This window comes from Sinocyclocheilus grahami, unplaced genomic scaffold (assembly GCF_001515645.1).
Source record: "Sinocyclocheilus grahami isolate Dianchi unplaced genomic scaffold, SAMN03320097.WGS_v1.1 scaffold2.1, whole genome shotgun sequence".
Lineage (NCBI taxonomy): Eukaryota > Metazoa > Chordata > Actinopteri > Cypriniformes > Cyprinidae > Sinocyclocheilus > Sinocyclocheilus grahami.
This window is the reverse complement of record NW_015505181.1, coordinates 2,053,336-2,069,910: the sequence shown is the minus strand read 5'-3', so window position 1 is coordinate 2,069,910 and position 16,575 is coordinate 2,053,336. Positions and strand designations below refer to the sequence as shown.

The following is a 16,575-nucleotide window of genomic DNA, read 5'->3' as shown; positions in this document are numbered from 1 at the left end:
TCCGCCTCGGTCCGTAGACCCAGTGGCTCCACCTCGGCTCCTAGCTCCCTCGCCTCCACCGTCACCCAACGATCCATCTGCTCCACCGTGCTCCCTCGCCCCTCCAGCTCCGCCTTGGTCGGGCGTCAACCCGCTGATATCACACCTCAGGTGGAAGTGGAGGTGCTGAAAACACTCATTTCTATTCACATATGCATCCTGTTTTCAGTCTCTTTAGCATGTATTCAGATCAGCAGTGATGGAAAAAATCTGATCCTAGCTCAGCTCTAGGATTTTCAGTGTTATCTGATACTTCATCCATAAATCTGCATTCAGATGTGAGGCTAGAGGCCTACATTTGATATTATAAATTAAAATGTCTGCAGGCACATTAGAGATGTGGTGATGTAATGGTCCATACACATTTCAGACATGTTGAGCCTTTGTACTTGTGCATTCGTTTACACGAGTTGCAGTTGTAAAGAATTAAACATCTTTAACTCTTAAAAAAATATATATTATAAATATTTTATCATTCCAGTTGCCTCACATATAAAAATAAAAAAAAGTATTTATTTAGTTTGTACATTTATCATTTATTATAAATAACCATACAAATTAGTGGTTCCTACTACAAACTTTGATTTGAGTTGAAACAGGCTGCAGTAAGACTGTATTAACTGATGGAAGAACTGTTTACTGTGACCTTATGTTTATTATTATTATAAAATATAAAATTACATTGTTGTTGCTGCTGACATGTTGCACCACTCGATAGTATCATTGAGATACTATTATAGTTTTTGTTAAAGGTGTCCTATTATGCTCTTTTACAAAGTCTTGATTTTGTTTTGGGGGTGTACTAGAACAGGCTCTCATACTAGGTTGTTCGAAAAACACATTATTTTTTACATATTTTACATTATCACAGCACCTCTCTCCCCAGTCTGGCATGAACGGCTCGAATAGTTCCTGTATCAAATGAAGGCCCGCCTTCTGAAATACGAAATGTGCTGTGATTGGTTAGCTGGGCCAGTCTGTTCTGTGATTGGCAGCACTCGACGCCTTGTCGGGAAATGTCATGCCCCTTACCATAGCCGCCTGCAAGCTTCAGTGTAAATATTGCGTCAAAATCAATTTGAGCGCGATTTAAACCCGGATGATTGTAACCACTCTAAGTTCGTCTGCCTTGGGAAAGCTAGCGTTTCTCCGACATCTGTGTGTGATAACACTCGTTGCCTTCTCTAGTGCAGCTCAACAAGGTCTCGTCCCATTCGTCGATATTTGTGATATCACAAATCCCGGAAAATATGCGTTGTAGTCCAAACGAGTCGTTCGCTGTAGTTTTTGAAAGTGATTTCTGTTAAATATAATATCTCCTTTTGAAGTGGACTTTGAGCTTTGTAACTTTGCAAATCTTTTCTATGCTCAAACAGCAACATTACAGACTAACTAAAGTTGAAAAAGCATAATAGGACCCCTTTAACATTTTGAATTAGATTTTATTTTTACATTTTCTGCTTTCATATTAATTTTATTTACATTTTTAGAAATTTTGTATTTGTAATTTTTATTCGATTTTGCTTTATTTTAAATATGTTTATATAGTTTGTTTTATTAATTTAATCAAATAAATTTAAATTTTTTATATTTTATTTTAATGTTTTATTTTAATAGTAAAAATAAAAAAATTATTTTATTTTTACTATAATAACCTGTTCCTGTTGCCAATGATTTAGAACTTTTCTCTGACCCTTACCTGGACAGAAGTCTTTGCATCAGGTCAGGGTTATTATTAGCCCACATTTGACCAATCAGGGAAGAAAGTGACATTTTCTGTGCATATTTTGCATGTTTTACTTTAAATACTACAGTGATGAGTGATTGGTGTAATTTTCACATCAGTTTGTCAGTGAAACCATCTGTGCTGCCAGCAGTCGATTGAGCATTAACTGCTCTGCCTTTACGCTTGCCTTTTCCTTTCACATTTCATATTTGCGCTGTCATAACTGAGCTGGCATGAGCTTACTTTCCATGTGTTGTGTCAAAAACTGAGCAAAGTGACAGAAACTGGTCATTTTTATTAGATTTTATAAAGGCTGAGAATAAAACCCTTTAGGAATTGACTGATGAAGTGAGCAGTGAATCTGCAGGATGTCGATTTCTGACTAAAAATGTTTAGACTGTCTTTAGATTTAGAATTTATACGGACCCACTGCAGAGTTATTCAGAATACATTGGGACTAAGATGAGCTCATTAAATGCCATTCTAAAAGTCTAACCCCTCGCCTCTGCTTCACCTGTTCCAGTGCCCACAGGCATCCTGTCAGCATTTAGGCCACAGCTGTACAAAACTCTGATGCCTTTCTCTGCGCTCGGCCCAACTGAATCCAGCCCTGGAAGCGCATGGCCCTAATCCGTTCTGATCCCACAGGAGATGCCGTGTTTTAGAGGAATCAATCCATTAGCAGCTAATTTTAGGGATGCACCGAAATGAAAATTATTGGCTGAAGCCAAAACCGAACAAATTGAAACACTGGCCCGAAAGCCGAATACCGAACACGTTTTTTTGAGTTTTTTTCCCCCATGTGTTTTGCCAATTTTTTTCACTATTGCGCAAATTAAATAGCCAAAATGTGCTTTTTACTGTTTTGTCTTGCTTTTCAAAGAAAAAATCAATTACAAAACAATTTAAAAAATATTTAACACTGAACATTTTTTAACATTCTAGCAGACATTATACCAACAAAGCACAATTTAACGTTAGTTAAATAATATTTTTAGTTAGTAAAATAGCAACATTACAGACTAACTAAAGTTGAAAAAGCATAATAGGACCCCTTTAACATTTTGAATTAGATTTTATTTTTACATTTTCTGCTTTCATATTAATTTTATTTACATTTTTAGAAATTTTGTATTTGTAATTTTTATTCGATTTTGCTTTATTTTAAATATGTTTATATAGTTTGTTTTATTAATTTAATCAAATAAATTTAAATTTTTTATATTTTATTTTAATGTTTTATTTTAATAGTAAAAATAAAAAAATTATTTTATTTTTACTATAATAACCTGTTCCTGTTGCCAATGATTTAGAACTTTTCTCTGACCCTTACCTGGACAGAAGTCTTTGCATCAGGTCAGGGTTATTATTAGCCCACATTTGACCAATCAGGGAAGAAAGTGACATTTTCTGTGCATATTTTGCATGTTTTACTTTAAATACTACAGTGATGAGTGATTGGTGTAATTTTCACATCAGTTTGTCAGTGAAACCATCTGTGCTGCCAGCAGTCGATTGAGCATTAACTGCTCTGCCTTTACGCTTGCCTTTTCCTTTCACATTTCATATTTGCGCTGTCATAACTGAGCTGGCATGAGCTTACTTTCCATGTGTTGTGTCAAAAACTGAGCAAAGTGACAGAAACTGGTCATTTTTATTAGATTTTATAAAGGCTGAGAATAAAACCCTTTAGGAATTGACTGATGAAGTGAGCAGTGAATCTGCAGGATGTCGATTTCTGACTAAAAATGTTTAGACTGTCTTTAGATTTAGAATTTATACGGACCCACTGCAGAGTTATTCAGAATACATTGGGACTAAGATGAGCTCATTAAATGCCATTCTAAAAGTCTAACCCCTCGCCTCTGCTTCACCTGTTCCAGTGCCCACAGGCATCCTGTCAGCATTTAGGCCACAGCTGTACAAAACTCTGATGCCTTTCTCTGCGCTCGGCCCAACTGAATCCAGCCCTGGAAGCGCATGGCCCTAATCCGTTCTGATCCCACAGGAGATGCCGTGTTTTAGAGGAATCAATCCATTAGCAGCTAATTTTAGGGATGCACCGAAATGAAAATTATTGGCTGAAGCCAAAACCGAACAAATTGAAACACTGGCCCGAAAGCCGAATACCGAACACGTTTTTTTGAGTTTTTTTCCCCCATGTGTTTTGCCAATTTTTTTCACCATTGCGCAAATTAAATAGCCAAAATGTGCTTTTTACTGTTTTGTCTTGCTTTTCAAAGAAAAAATCAATTACAAAACAATTTAAAAAATATTTAACACTGAACATTTTTTAACATTCTAGCAGACATTATACCAACAAAGCACAATTTAACGTTAGTTAAATAATATTTTTAGTTAGTAAAATAATATTTTTTTGGCCATCAGACCCCCTTCTTGAATCAGGCATGTATCTTTTACTATACAAATAAAAGCAGCCTAGCTGAGCAGAAGAGCCTTCTTTTAAGACATTAGAAAATATTACAGATCCCAATTTGAACACAATGTGTGAATGTTATAATAAATGTATTAACAGAACTGTTGAAATTATTATCATTATTATTGTCTTATTTTTTATTTTATTTTACAGAACAACAGTAAAATTACAATACTAACATTTATGAATGTTGATGGAGTTCTTACTTTTTCTCAACTTTTATTTTAACGGAAACGCGCAGGAAGACCTCAGCGCTTCTTTTTGTTGACAACAGCACATTTATAAATGAGTCTCATTACGAATACGTCGCACGTATCGCATTGTCACGTGCCTTGTAAAAAAAAATCATTAAAAATGTGACTGAGCAACTGACGAGTAACACTGTTTGAGCGCAGATTTTCCTTGTGCTTTGGACTTTGAACCCTGGCTAACAAGCAGATCCGCTGCGAGTTTGTGCTGCACTGTCAGAATACATGCAATTCGTGCATGTATTAGAACACATAACGTTCTGCAGTTTATTTGAAGGGGTCATATTATGCGATTTCAAGGAATATTTGCATAATGCCACCCAAATGTGCACGCAAAGAAAGAAGATGTGGTTTCAGTAACCGTAGTTTGTTGAAGTGTTGAAGCAGCCATGTCAGGGAGACGCTGTGTGTTTCTAGGCGAAAGCAAAAGCACTTTATTTGGCCTTTCCGAAAGTAGATGCATTTAGAAATCTTTAAGATTACTTACAACAGAACAGCAATGCATTTTATGGACGACTGTTTCGTGAACCTAGGAGAGGAGGTAATTCTGACTTTGCTATGACAATCTGGCGCTTCTGAATCAGCTACTGTTTTGTTATTAGTTTAAGTATTTGCTATTGACTGTTCAAATGCAGAGTTTTGCGCATCATGTGTGTGTGTGTGTGTGTGTGCGCGCTCGCGCGCGAGCGAGAGAGAGAGAGAGAGAGAGAGAGAGCGTTGTGTGTGCGTGCGCGTGAGCGAGAGAGAGGGAGCTGACAGTTTTAAATGCTTCCACACTGCTGACATGTTTGTTGCATTGGGCCTCTCACTCTGCGCTGGCTGCTACTTGATCGCGTCACGTCATTGTTCGGTACAATTTATTCGGTCTTTTCGCTTATTCGGTTACCGAACATTCGGTGCATCCCTAGCTAATTGAGCATCAGGTTCTGCATATTTTCCAACAATTCCCTCTTTGCACTGGGCCAAGGGGAAGATTAGCCAAAGAGAGCAGCTGTGGCATGAAATGAAACAACATCAGGCCTTACTAACCCATCAACACCAAGCCAACAAATTCAGTCTGCTTTTTGTACTCTGGAATGCCCACTGTTTCAGTAGTGCCTTTGAATTAAACTAGTTATTAAAATGTTTTATTTGATTTATTTCCACTAATCAGTTCAGTCTGTTTTAGTGAATCGATTCAGTTGATTCTGATTCAGCAATTCACTTAACTTAAAAAGAAATAAAAAAAATTTAAGCTATGTCGCCCTGTTCAAATGAACACTTTGCTAACAAGGTCTACATTGAAAGGATAGACCATGTGGTTTAGACACCTGTGTTATTGCAGTACGATTTATCATATTTCACAGGCATTCCATGCTAATTGAAGCAGACATCCACTGAGCGAAATGAAGATGGAATAGAGTGCTAGTATGAGCTGACCGTCTGTACATTGTGCCAGATAGCCATCTCACTAATAGCTTGAGGTGATTAATTAAAGCTAATAGCTCTAATTTCCCTCCCATCTCCAGACGTATTCCCTTATTCAATTAGATTACTGTTAGATGTTGGATTAATTTATCTGTGAAAAGAAATCATGATGATTTCCAAGTTGTCACATCTTATTTGCTAGCTAAGAAAAACCTTCTCATAATATGTATCGTTTGGTGGACTTGTCAATGAGAATAAATAAAATGTCATGTTAATGAAACATTTTTTTCTTCATGTGTAGAACTTCACAGTTCAGAATGGAAAACACCAACATAATCAGTTCATAACTATTTAACGTATTGGCAATTTGGTGGCAAATTCATTTGAATTTGTACGATCTCAGTTGTATGTGTAATGTTTTTATTATTTATTATTAGCTCTAAGGCCAAGTATGGTGACCCATACTCGGAATTAGTGCTCTGCATTTACCCATCCAAAGTGCACACACAGCAGTGAACACACACAAACCGTGAACACACACCCGGAGCAGTGGGCAGCCATTTATTTGTCCGACTCTCTAACCATTAGGCCACGACTTCCCCAAACAAAATAAGGGTTGTTAGTTTATATCCAGCATTTTAAGAGCTAATAGGCAGCAACAGTGTTCTCATGAGACAAAAAGATACAAAACAGAGCTCACACCTCATATGTTATCACCTAACAACTATAATTTCACTGTTTTTACATGACAGATATCCATAAAAATTACCTGTAATTAGCAGTTTTCCTTTCCTGTCATGCCTTCCTTTCATTTCAGGAAAATGGTAATTATGCTGGTCTTATAATTTTCTCTGCTGATAAAATTGTTTTGAAACACAAAGACTAGTTTACTGTGGTACTGTGGTAGTTAAAGGTGGTGTTTCCAGAGGCACAGCCTGTGATTTATGTCTCAGTCAGACTGATTTGCTTTTCATATTGTATTCACCTGGAAAGTTTTCGTAGTTCTTTGCTTGTAAATGGCATATGGTTATCACAGCTGTTGCAAATGTTATGTTTTAACACCAATAGGGTTTGAAGGCACCATTGTAGTGTATGTACAGTAGTGTATGCTGTTTAGGATGCATATACTGTATATTAGGAATGCACAGTATATTAGGACCATAATGGTTATTGACTAATATTGGGCATTTCATTAAGCATGCTTATTGCCCCCTATTTTTACACTGAGATTACCTTGCCATCATCTAACACGCACCTAAAGTTAATCTTTAAAAGCAGTAATAATTTAGTAACAACATTAAATGTAATCCTTAGCAAATCTGAAAATAAAATTAATATCTACTTTTCATACTGTATAGTAATATTGTGATGGCTAAATTTACTTGTAGCATTTTAAATGACTGGTTAAAATTTTTTTAGGCAAAAAAATATGTGAAGAACTTTAATACTAACTGACCATTTATTGGTTATCACATCCCTCATTTACACAGCATGAACATTTTTAATAGGAGAATCCGCTACAGGTGTTTATGACCAGATATCATGTACCATACCAGTACCATAAATCAAATGCACATCTGTTTGTGCCACTTTGTGTGTGTGTGTGTGTGTGTGTGTGTGTGTGTGTGTGTGTGTGTGTGTGTTTTGCAAAGAGACTAATTTCTTGCATTAATAGTTGTTGGGGTAAGCTGAAAAGTTTATTGCAACCACATTTAAGCAGTACCCCAAGTTCTAGATGAGAAAGTAAGTCAGATACTTGGAGGGATTTCAGCTTTTCACACTCACAAGTCACAATACAAATATAATCCTGGGTTTCAAATGCAAAACCTCAGCACAGAAAATCCTCTTGTGTTACTTCTATAGTTGGGAGACACAATTTACCTTTGAATTCAGCACTGAAACAGGAATATCTGATGACAAACCCCAAATACATGTTTTCAATTCCTTTTTGTTTATTCTTATCGAGGAGCCATGGTGAATTGAAATCGAATTGCTTTTTTTGGTACAACATGTTTTTAGTTTTATTTATTTATTTATTCATTCCCATCCATGCATGCCCTGCTGTATTAGAAAAATGCTTGTTTTTGTTTTTTTTTGTTTTTTGAGATCCAACATCTGATTGTGGATTTGAACTTGCTTTCTGCCTATTCCTCCACTTCTGTGAAAAAAAATCAAATGAACGCACTGACCCATTTTCTTTTTCCTCTTCCCCCTCCCGGTCCTTTCTGCCCCTACATTTCATTCAAGCAGTGTTGTTCAAAAAGCAGAAAAACAGCACACAACACAACATGTGACCTCAAACGTTTTCATTTAGCATGGAAATCATAGATCTCCATGGAAATCAATAGCCTGAATACTTTTTTTATATATAAACTCACTGTCAGTGTTGTCATCTCTTCATTAGCAAGAATCAAGAGTCATTAAGACTTACAGAAGAGAGGCCTCCATATGGAAGATGTAATGCTCAAAAAGACACAGTCCACCCAAAAATTACTTTTGTAATTATTCACTCATTCTCAATACCTGTATGAATTTTTTTTTCTTCTGTGGAGCACAAAAGAAGGAGTTTTGAATGTTTCAACTGTTTTTGTCCACATAATGAGAGTCAGTGGGGTCCAAAACAACGCTATTGGACACCACTGACTTCCAGTGATTAAAAAAAGAAACACTGAGACACTCAAAATATCTTCTTTTGTGCTCCACAGAAGAAAGCAATACATACGGATTTGGAACAACATGATGCTGAGTAAATGATGGCAGATTTTTTTTTCTTCGGTGAACTATCTCTTTAAGAAAGCGTTTGTGATCATGTGATCCTGGTTGGTAAATCCTTGTGATTTATTTTGAAAGCTGAGGTTATTTTATTAAGATTTAAACCCATCCGCATGCATCCTAGGATTGTTAATGCTCCACCATTGCAAAATAAGTTCTTATTCCCCTGTTGCCGCAGCATAGACGACAGTTCTTCTCTTCATTTCACCATCTGCGGAGAATCCATGTGACATTTTTTTTTTCAGCCCCCTAGTATTTTGTGCACTTGAATTAAAGAGCGTATGAATGCATGTATGCTGAAAAAGGAGGGGTGTTGACATGCTTCAACAGTGCCCTGAAAGGTTCCCAAAAGACTGCAATGAACAGCTGGGTTAACTGGGATTAATGCCAGAGGCTCGGCCAGGGCACTTCGCAGAACGAAGCAATTGAGCCACGCAAGACTGCAGCCCGGATGCCGGCGGGACTGAGAGGCAGAAAGCCGAAATCAGAGTGTCGCTGTCTTCATGCTACTAGAGAAATGAGCAGTGTTAATGTTAGTGGGATGTATTACATAAAGTGGCTCATGTGCTGTTATAGCTTCATGTCATTGATTTGCAAGTGAAGTCTCAGGCTACACGTTTTTTTTTTTTTTAAAGGATAGGAAGTTGTTTCAAAAATTCTATGGAAGTCAATGGCTACCATCAACTTTTTTAGTTACCAGCATAAGCAGCAGAAGAAAGAAACATAAATGCTGACAGAATTTTCAGTTTTGGGTGAACTATCCCGTTAAAGGCTGTGTATTGTCTATTTTAAGGTGTATTTATAAATCATAAGATTTCTCTTGCCCTTTTGAAATTAAATAGTTTGATGTGCTACGCAATGGTGAATGTGCACCATTACACAGAAATGGTTCATTCTAATATTATGGCTATGATTTCACAACCATCAGTGTATTTACATGTGACCACTTATGTGAATAAAACATATGTGAGTAAAATATATAAGTAACGAAATAATGTGTTCTGTTTTCTTACAAAGAGACTGGTGTTTTGGTGTTTGTGCTGGCTGACTGAGACATATCTGAATCTAAAAATGAGTTCTATCCATCTGTGTGCTCCTGTGCTCAAGTGGCCCTGGTCAACAAAAGCCCAGTAATTGTCTGAACAGGATTTTGAAGCTTTACTACCTCTGGAGCTCTATGGGCCATGACCATTAATTATTGTTGTCTATTGGGCCATTTAAGGGAGATTGTAAAGATAGATCAGTAAGTAACATACAGTATTGTATGTGATTGTTTGAAAGAAAATGCATAAATGAGGTCTGTGGATGAGTTATTATCATTCTGAGTAGATCCGTATTGTCCTGGAAGAATCGTTCTGAATAAAAATAACAAACATGTCAAACCACATTAGGAGTGTTGTGTATTAGTTCGCCGTAACAGTGCCATATTAGTGTGCATTATTTATTTCAAGTGAATGAATTCATCTCCTTTTTTCTCTCTTCTCTCAGGAGTTTGCTACCCTGACTAAGGAGCTGAATTTGTGTCGAGAGCAGCTTCTAGAAAAAGAGGAGGAGATATCTGAGCTTAAAGCAGAGAGGAATAATACCAGGGTGAGTATGTATTTGTGTGTGTTACGTTGACCAGACATCTCAATACAGTAGGTACAGTCCAGACTGCTGTGTTTTGTCCCAATATTTCGTTTGGTGCTTTTCATTATTATCAGTAGCATAAGTCAGCATTATGTATACTACTGTTCAAAAGTTTTAGGTCAGGTCTTTAAAAATAAATAAATAATGGAAAATAATTATTTTATTTAGCAAGGACACATTCAGTTGATCAAACGTGACAGTATTGTCACGACAGTATTACAGCACTGTACATAACATTTATGTTATGGAAATTTTCTGTTTTAAATAAATGCTGTTCTTTTGAACTTTCTATTCATCATAGAATCCTGAAAATATGATAATAAGAAGAAATGTTTCTTGAGCACTACATCAGCATATTAGAATGAATTCTGAAGGATCACGTGACACTGAAGCCTGGAGTAATGATGCTTAAAATGTAGCTTTGCATCATGGGACTTAATGGCATTTGAAAAAAAAAATTAAAACAGATATTTTAAATTGTAATAATATTTCATAATATTTCTGTGTCAGGATATTTTAGCACATAAATGCAGCCTGATAAGAGACTTCTTTCAAAAACATAAAAAAATCTTACCGAACCCAAACTTTTGAATGGTAGTGTATGTTCTGGGGATTGTAAGACTACTCATTTTTAATAGTCTATTAGTTCTCCAGAAAATTATTTGGTGGGTAAATGTTTATGTAAATGCTTCGCCAAATATTGTGCCGCATCAGTGGTGTGAGATTGTGTAAATTGAAAGGATGTTCACGCAGCTGAGGTGATGCGGGTGAGAAATGGAAGTGTGCATATCTCCATTGCCAGATTCATGCTGCTGCATTGTCATGAACATTGCAAAAGATGTTAATTCGCTTGTAGATTCGCTTGTAGTCGCAGTGCCAGTTCGTTTCGCTTACGACATGTTTTTCCAATGTAAAGCGCCCAAAGTTTACTATATTTTCACTCTTGAGTGATTCTAAAAATGTGCTGGGCCATTACATGTTACTATACAGAGCTTATGAGTAGCAGTAACCATGTATAGAACAAGCGCAATTGAAGTCATTTGATCCAGGACTAGTCGATAGATGAGTTAGCATGTGCTTGTGTGTTTCTGCATTTTTGTTGTTCTATAGCTTCTTTTGGAGCACTTAGAGTGTCTGGTGTCACGTCACGAGCGTTCGCTGAGGATGACTGTGGTGAAGAGGCAGGCTCCTCCACCGTCCGGGGTTTCCAGTGAGGTGGAGGTGCTCAAGGCTCTGAAATCCCTCTTTGAGCATCATAAAGCTCTGGATGAAAAAGTGAGGTTTTTTTATTTTTAAATTGTAATTAAGGCTGCACAATAATGGAAAAAAACTGACATTCCTATATTTTGTTTTCCTGTGATATATACAGTGGGGCAAAAAAGTATTTAGTCAGCCACCAATTGTGCAAGTTCTCCCACTTAAAAAGATGAGAGAGGCCTGTAATTTTCATCATAGGTATACCTCAACTATGAGAGACAAAATGAGAAAAAAAATCCATAAAATCACATTGTAGGATTTTTAAGACCTCTGTCATTGCCAGCAAAGGGTATATAACAAAGTATTGAGATGAAATTTTGTTATTGACCAAATACTTATTTTCCACCATAATTTGCAAATAAATTCTTTAAAAATCCTACAATGTGATTTTCTGGAATTTTTTTTTTTCTTCTCATTTTGTCTCTCATAGTTGAGGTATACCTATGATGAAAATTACAGGCCTCTCATCTTTTTAAGTGGGAGAACTTGCACAATTGGTGGCTGACTAAATACTTTTTTTTCCCCCCACTGTATATATATATATATCGATAAGAAAAATCAAAAATAATTTTTTTAAAGTAATTTTTACTCTTTTTTTGACCAATTCAATATGACTATAGAATAATTTTTATTGTAATTATTATAAATAATATTAAACAAAATAAGAAATATATTTAAAAAATATTGTAAAATAAATGCTATTAAGTACTAAAGAAATTGAACAATAAAAATAATTTCATTTAAAAAAAAAACTGCAAATACTAGTATTTACATCTTGGTTTCTTTGTTATCAAGTGGTAAACATCTAGCTTTTATTTTGATGGGTTGTGGACCAATAAAAATATGCACTGCTAGGTTCAGACTGAAACTTGGCACTATGTTCACATCATATCAGTGTCTCAGAACGGCTTGATTTACAGTGAATGAACCAAGCTGCTCTCAAATACTGAAACACTGCATTATGAACTACATGTGTGTAAATGCTGTGCTTCTCTCTAAAACCGTAAAGCTTATGTTTATCTAATTAAATCATAGCCATCACGATGTGACAATCGCACTATCATGCATCTCTACTTGTAATATTTTAAAGAAACAAATTAATGCTTTTCAAAAATGTAAAGTCATGACTATATATGACTATGTAACATTAGTAGTAGTTGATCACATGACTGGAAGTGGAATGGATGCTGAGGGCACTGTCTTGGCAAGTGTAAATTTTGCTGTTAAAGTCTCTTTTGTTTTTCATTTGCACAGGTGCGTGAAAGGTTACGGGTGGCTCTTGAAAGGGTGACTACATTAGAAGGACAGCTGACAGCCGCCACTCAGGAGGTATGGCCATTTTTTGCATGTGTGTGTGTTTAGGTATACATGCACAATGGTATGGATTTGCTGATCTCATTAACATCTGTCCAATGAGCACCTGCCCCCTGCTGTCAACCCATGCAGGTAATACACGCTGTCTGTTTCCATCATGCACATGCTTGTGAGAGTTCAAACAAAGCCAATGCACTTGACATACCGTAGTATCATAATTCATGGGTTTTAATTGCAGACTCTCATTGTTTTCTCTGTAATCTCATACTTTTTAAATGTTTTTTTATTATCATTATTTTTTAATTCATGTTCATTTAATTCTTTATGGAACATTTGTGAATAAAACAAAATATACATTTCACGTACCACTCATACTGATTATTTGCAAATTACATTTTAATATAAAAATTTTTTTTTTTTACAAAATGCCCATCATCCAGTTTTAACAGTATTTTCTTCTTTATTTACACTGAGAATATATTTCTGTCATGACAACTCTTGGAGGGATTGGCATGGTAATGTACATGACAATGTTAATGTATTTGGTCTTGGCGGAATAGATCTGCTATGCTGCTGCTGCGGCAGAGCAAGTACCGAGACTTGCTACTGCCAATACATCCATAGCATGCTGCTATGAGCATGTAAGAAATATTGCTGCTGCAAATATAACATACATGAAATTACCCCCATATAGAATACATGAATCACCTCATAGCAGATCTATACAGGTGGAGCTGGGGAAGGTGGAGGGTTTCTGAAGCAAGTTGCAACTGCTACGGCAAGCACTAGTCATATATTTGAATTTTGAGCACCTAGCTCATTGGCTACCAATCAGCTGTGCCATGTGATAATGATGTTATTAAGTCAGATTGAGTTAGACCTATCTACTTTTTAAATGTTTTTTTATTATCATTATTTTTTAATTCATGTTCATTTAATTCTTTATGGAACATTTGTGAATAAAACAAAATATACATTTCACGTACCACTCATACTGATTATTTGCAAATTACATTTTAATATTAAATTTTTTTTTTTTTACAAAATGCCCATCATCCAGTTTTAACAGTATTTTCTTCTTTATTTACACTGAGAATATATTTCTGTCATGACAACTCTTGGAGGGATTGGCATGGGCTAGATACATGCTATGAGCATGTAAGAAATATTGCTGCTGCAAATATAACATACATGAAATTACCCCCATATAGAATACATGAATCACCTCATAGCAGATCTATACAGGTGGAGCTGGGGAAGGTGGAGGGTTTCTGAAGCAAGTTGCAACTGCTACGGCAAGCACTAGTCATATATTTGAATTTTGAGCACCTAGCTCATTGGCTACCAATCAGCTGTGCCATGTGATAATGATGTTATTAAGTCAGATTGAGTTAGACCTATCGGACTGCGCCATCTAGAGTTTCATGACAGAACTCTGTATTTGAGATACTCTTTGCAATAACTGCCTGCTGCAGTTCACTGCAGATTTAGAGACTTTGCGCAAACTACATTATGTGACCATCGACAACACTGTCCAGTAACTCCATCATAAATTCTAGTTCACCTGAAAATGAAAATGACAATTCTGTAATCAGAAATGTTGATTGCATAGACTTTCAATAGATGGAAAAAATTATGAAAGAATATTAAACATGCATTTATTTATGTTCCAAAGATGAAAAAAGTATTGTGGGTTTGGAACAACATGAGGGTGAGTAAATTATGAATTTTCATTTTTGGGTGAATTATTCCTTTAATATTTAATTAAAAACATCAAGTGGGAGACAAATACTGAATCTATAGTGAAAAATACATATAAAATGTAAAATGCATGGCCTTTATTTAAAAAAATTGCTGCATGCTTTAGTGGCCTAGTTTTACACTCTCCCATTTAATAAATATTCACATCATTCATAACTGTCTAGTACGGGTCATTCTCCATGTGTGAACTCATTGACAAAAAAAAGCTGTTTTTTCATCATCCTCTGAGTAAGAAGAGTCTTTGGCTGCAGTCCGCACTGCAGAGGCGGGATGTGAGGTGGCCTCTGGGTGTCATGATGCTGCATTAAGACCAGCGGGAAGATTTTATGCTGTCTCAGGACAAACAGGAACTAATGCTGCGAAGGAAACAAAGGAAGTGGTCATCACCAGTGTTGGGGAATCAACTTTGAAACTGCCAAACTACAAGCTAATCATAACTTGAAGTAAACTGGTCCTTGTGGTGGATTGTGTGTCATAAAACTCTAAAACCACAATTTTCTTTCATTCTTCCCTCCCAAACCTGATTGTATTGTCTTCATACCAGAGATAAAGAGACTGTAATGCTGCATTTTCTTCAGTCTATTTGTAGCTGTCTTGAATGTTGCTCTCATACAGTAGAGGGTTTTGAGGGATTTTTAAGAAGCGGTGCCACTCACTCCTCCTCTCGTCAGCTCCCTCTAATACTCCAATACAAATGAGCTGTAATAAAGAGAACCTTGTGAATATGTAAATCACATCCCTTCATCCAAATACTGCCATACAAATGAATGTGTACATATTTTAATTGTCTTCCTCCAATTTTCACATTCAGTGGGTCTGATATGTGAGGATTAAAATGCAAATGGCCCACCAGTATTTCATTAATACCTTAATAACATGTGGCTTTTTAGCACAATGATAAGTTAATTCCTCAAAATGGGTAGCTCGTATAATCTTATCTCCCGCAAGACTCCTAGCCTGCCTTAAGAAGACAGGAACAGCTCTCAAATGCTATTAAAAGGAACACTATTAAATCCCACTATCACCCAAAATGTACATCTTCATAATGTGCAATTGGAAAAAAAACTGCATCGTTGCCTCTGCTGTGCTTCGTTAAAAGTAATTATGTGCTATGCCACATTTAATGTAGCATGAATGTTGTGTGGTACTGTAGGTTACTTAAAACATTTATAGTTTGACTTTGTTTGGTGTGTTTTTGTTTATCTAGGTGGTCATGTCGAGACAGAGAAAGGATGGACAAGCGGATGGGGATTCTGTGGACAGAATGGACAGCTCTAAACCTACATGGAAGGTACATGTGTTGTAGTTGCTTAAAGTTGGATTAGCATACATTTAAATATTTACATTTAGGATAGTGCTTAAAATAGCCTTGTGTTCTAAAGCATTCTTAAGTACATTTCTGTAAACGACATTTTGACTAGCGTTATAAGTGGAGGGAGAAAAATTGTAAAAACTAAATGTATGATAAGACCTTTTAAAGCTAAATCTTTATCAAGACATTCTGTGCATCAGTCTGTAAATTATAATGTTCACTTCTGACAGTGCAAATGGCATGCCAAAGTAAACTACTGTTTAAAAGTTTGGGGTCATTAAGATTTTTTTTTTTCGCATTAAATTGATCAGAAGTGACAGTGAATACATTTATAAAAGATTGTTACAAAAGATTTCTATTTCAAATAAAACATTTATTTTAGCATAGAATCCTGAAAAATGTATCATGACTTCCACAAAACTATTAAAGGGGTCCTATTATGCTCTTTTACAAAGTCTTGATTTTGTTTTCGGGGTGTACTAGAACATGCTCTCATGCTTGGTGGTTCGAAAAACGCATTATTTTTCACATAATTTACATTATTACAATCCCTCTCTCCCCAGCCTGCCACAAACGGCTCAATTAGTTCCGGCTTTGATGAAGGTCCGCCTTCCGAAAAACAAAATGTGTTGTGATTGGTTAGCTGTCCCAGTGCGTTGTGATTGGCGAACAG

The 16,575-nt window shown here is 36.1% G+C and overlaps 1 protein-coding gene across 1 annotated transcript in view; it reads left to right on the top strand.

Annotated features, from left to right (window-relative positions):
• The window catches only part of LOC107553310 (liprin-alpha-2-like), a 115,701-nt gene that overhangs the window by 65,089 nt on the left and 34,037 nt on the right, over positions 1 to 16,575 (top strand). The window contains exons 2-5 of the mRNA XM_016235536.1: positions 10,118 to 10,219; positions 11,369 to 11,533; positions 12,770 to 12,844; positions 15,798 to 15,881. Of these exons, the coding sequence (XP_016091022.1) occupies positions 10,118 to 10,219; positions 11,369 to 11,533; positions 12,770 to 12,844; positions 15,798 to 15,881 (426 nt within the window). The remainder of the gene's footprint in view (positions 1 to 10,117; positions 10,220 to 11,368; positions 11,534 to 12,769; positions 12,845 to 15,797; positions 15,882 to 16,575) is intronic.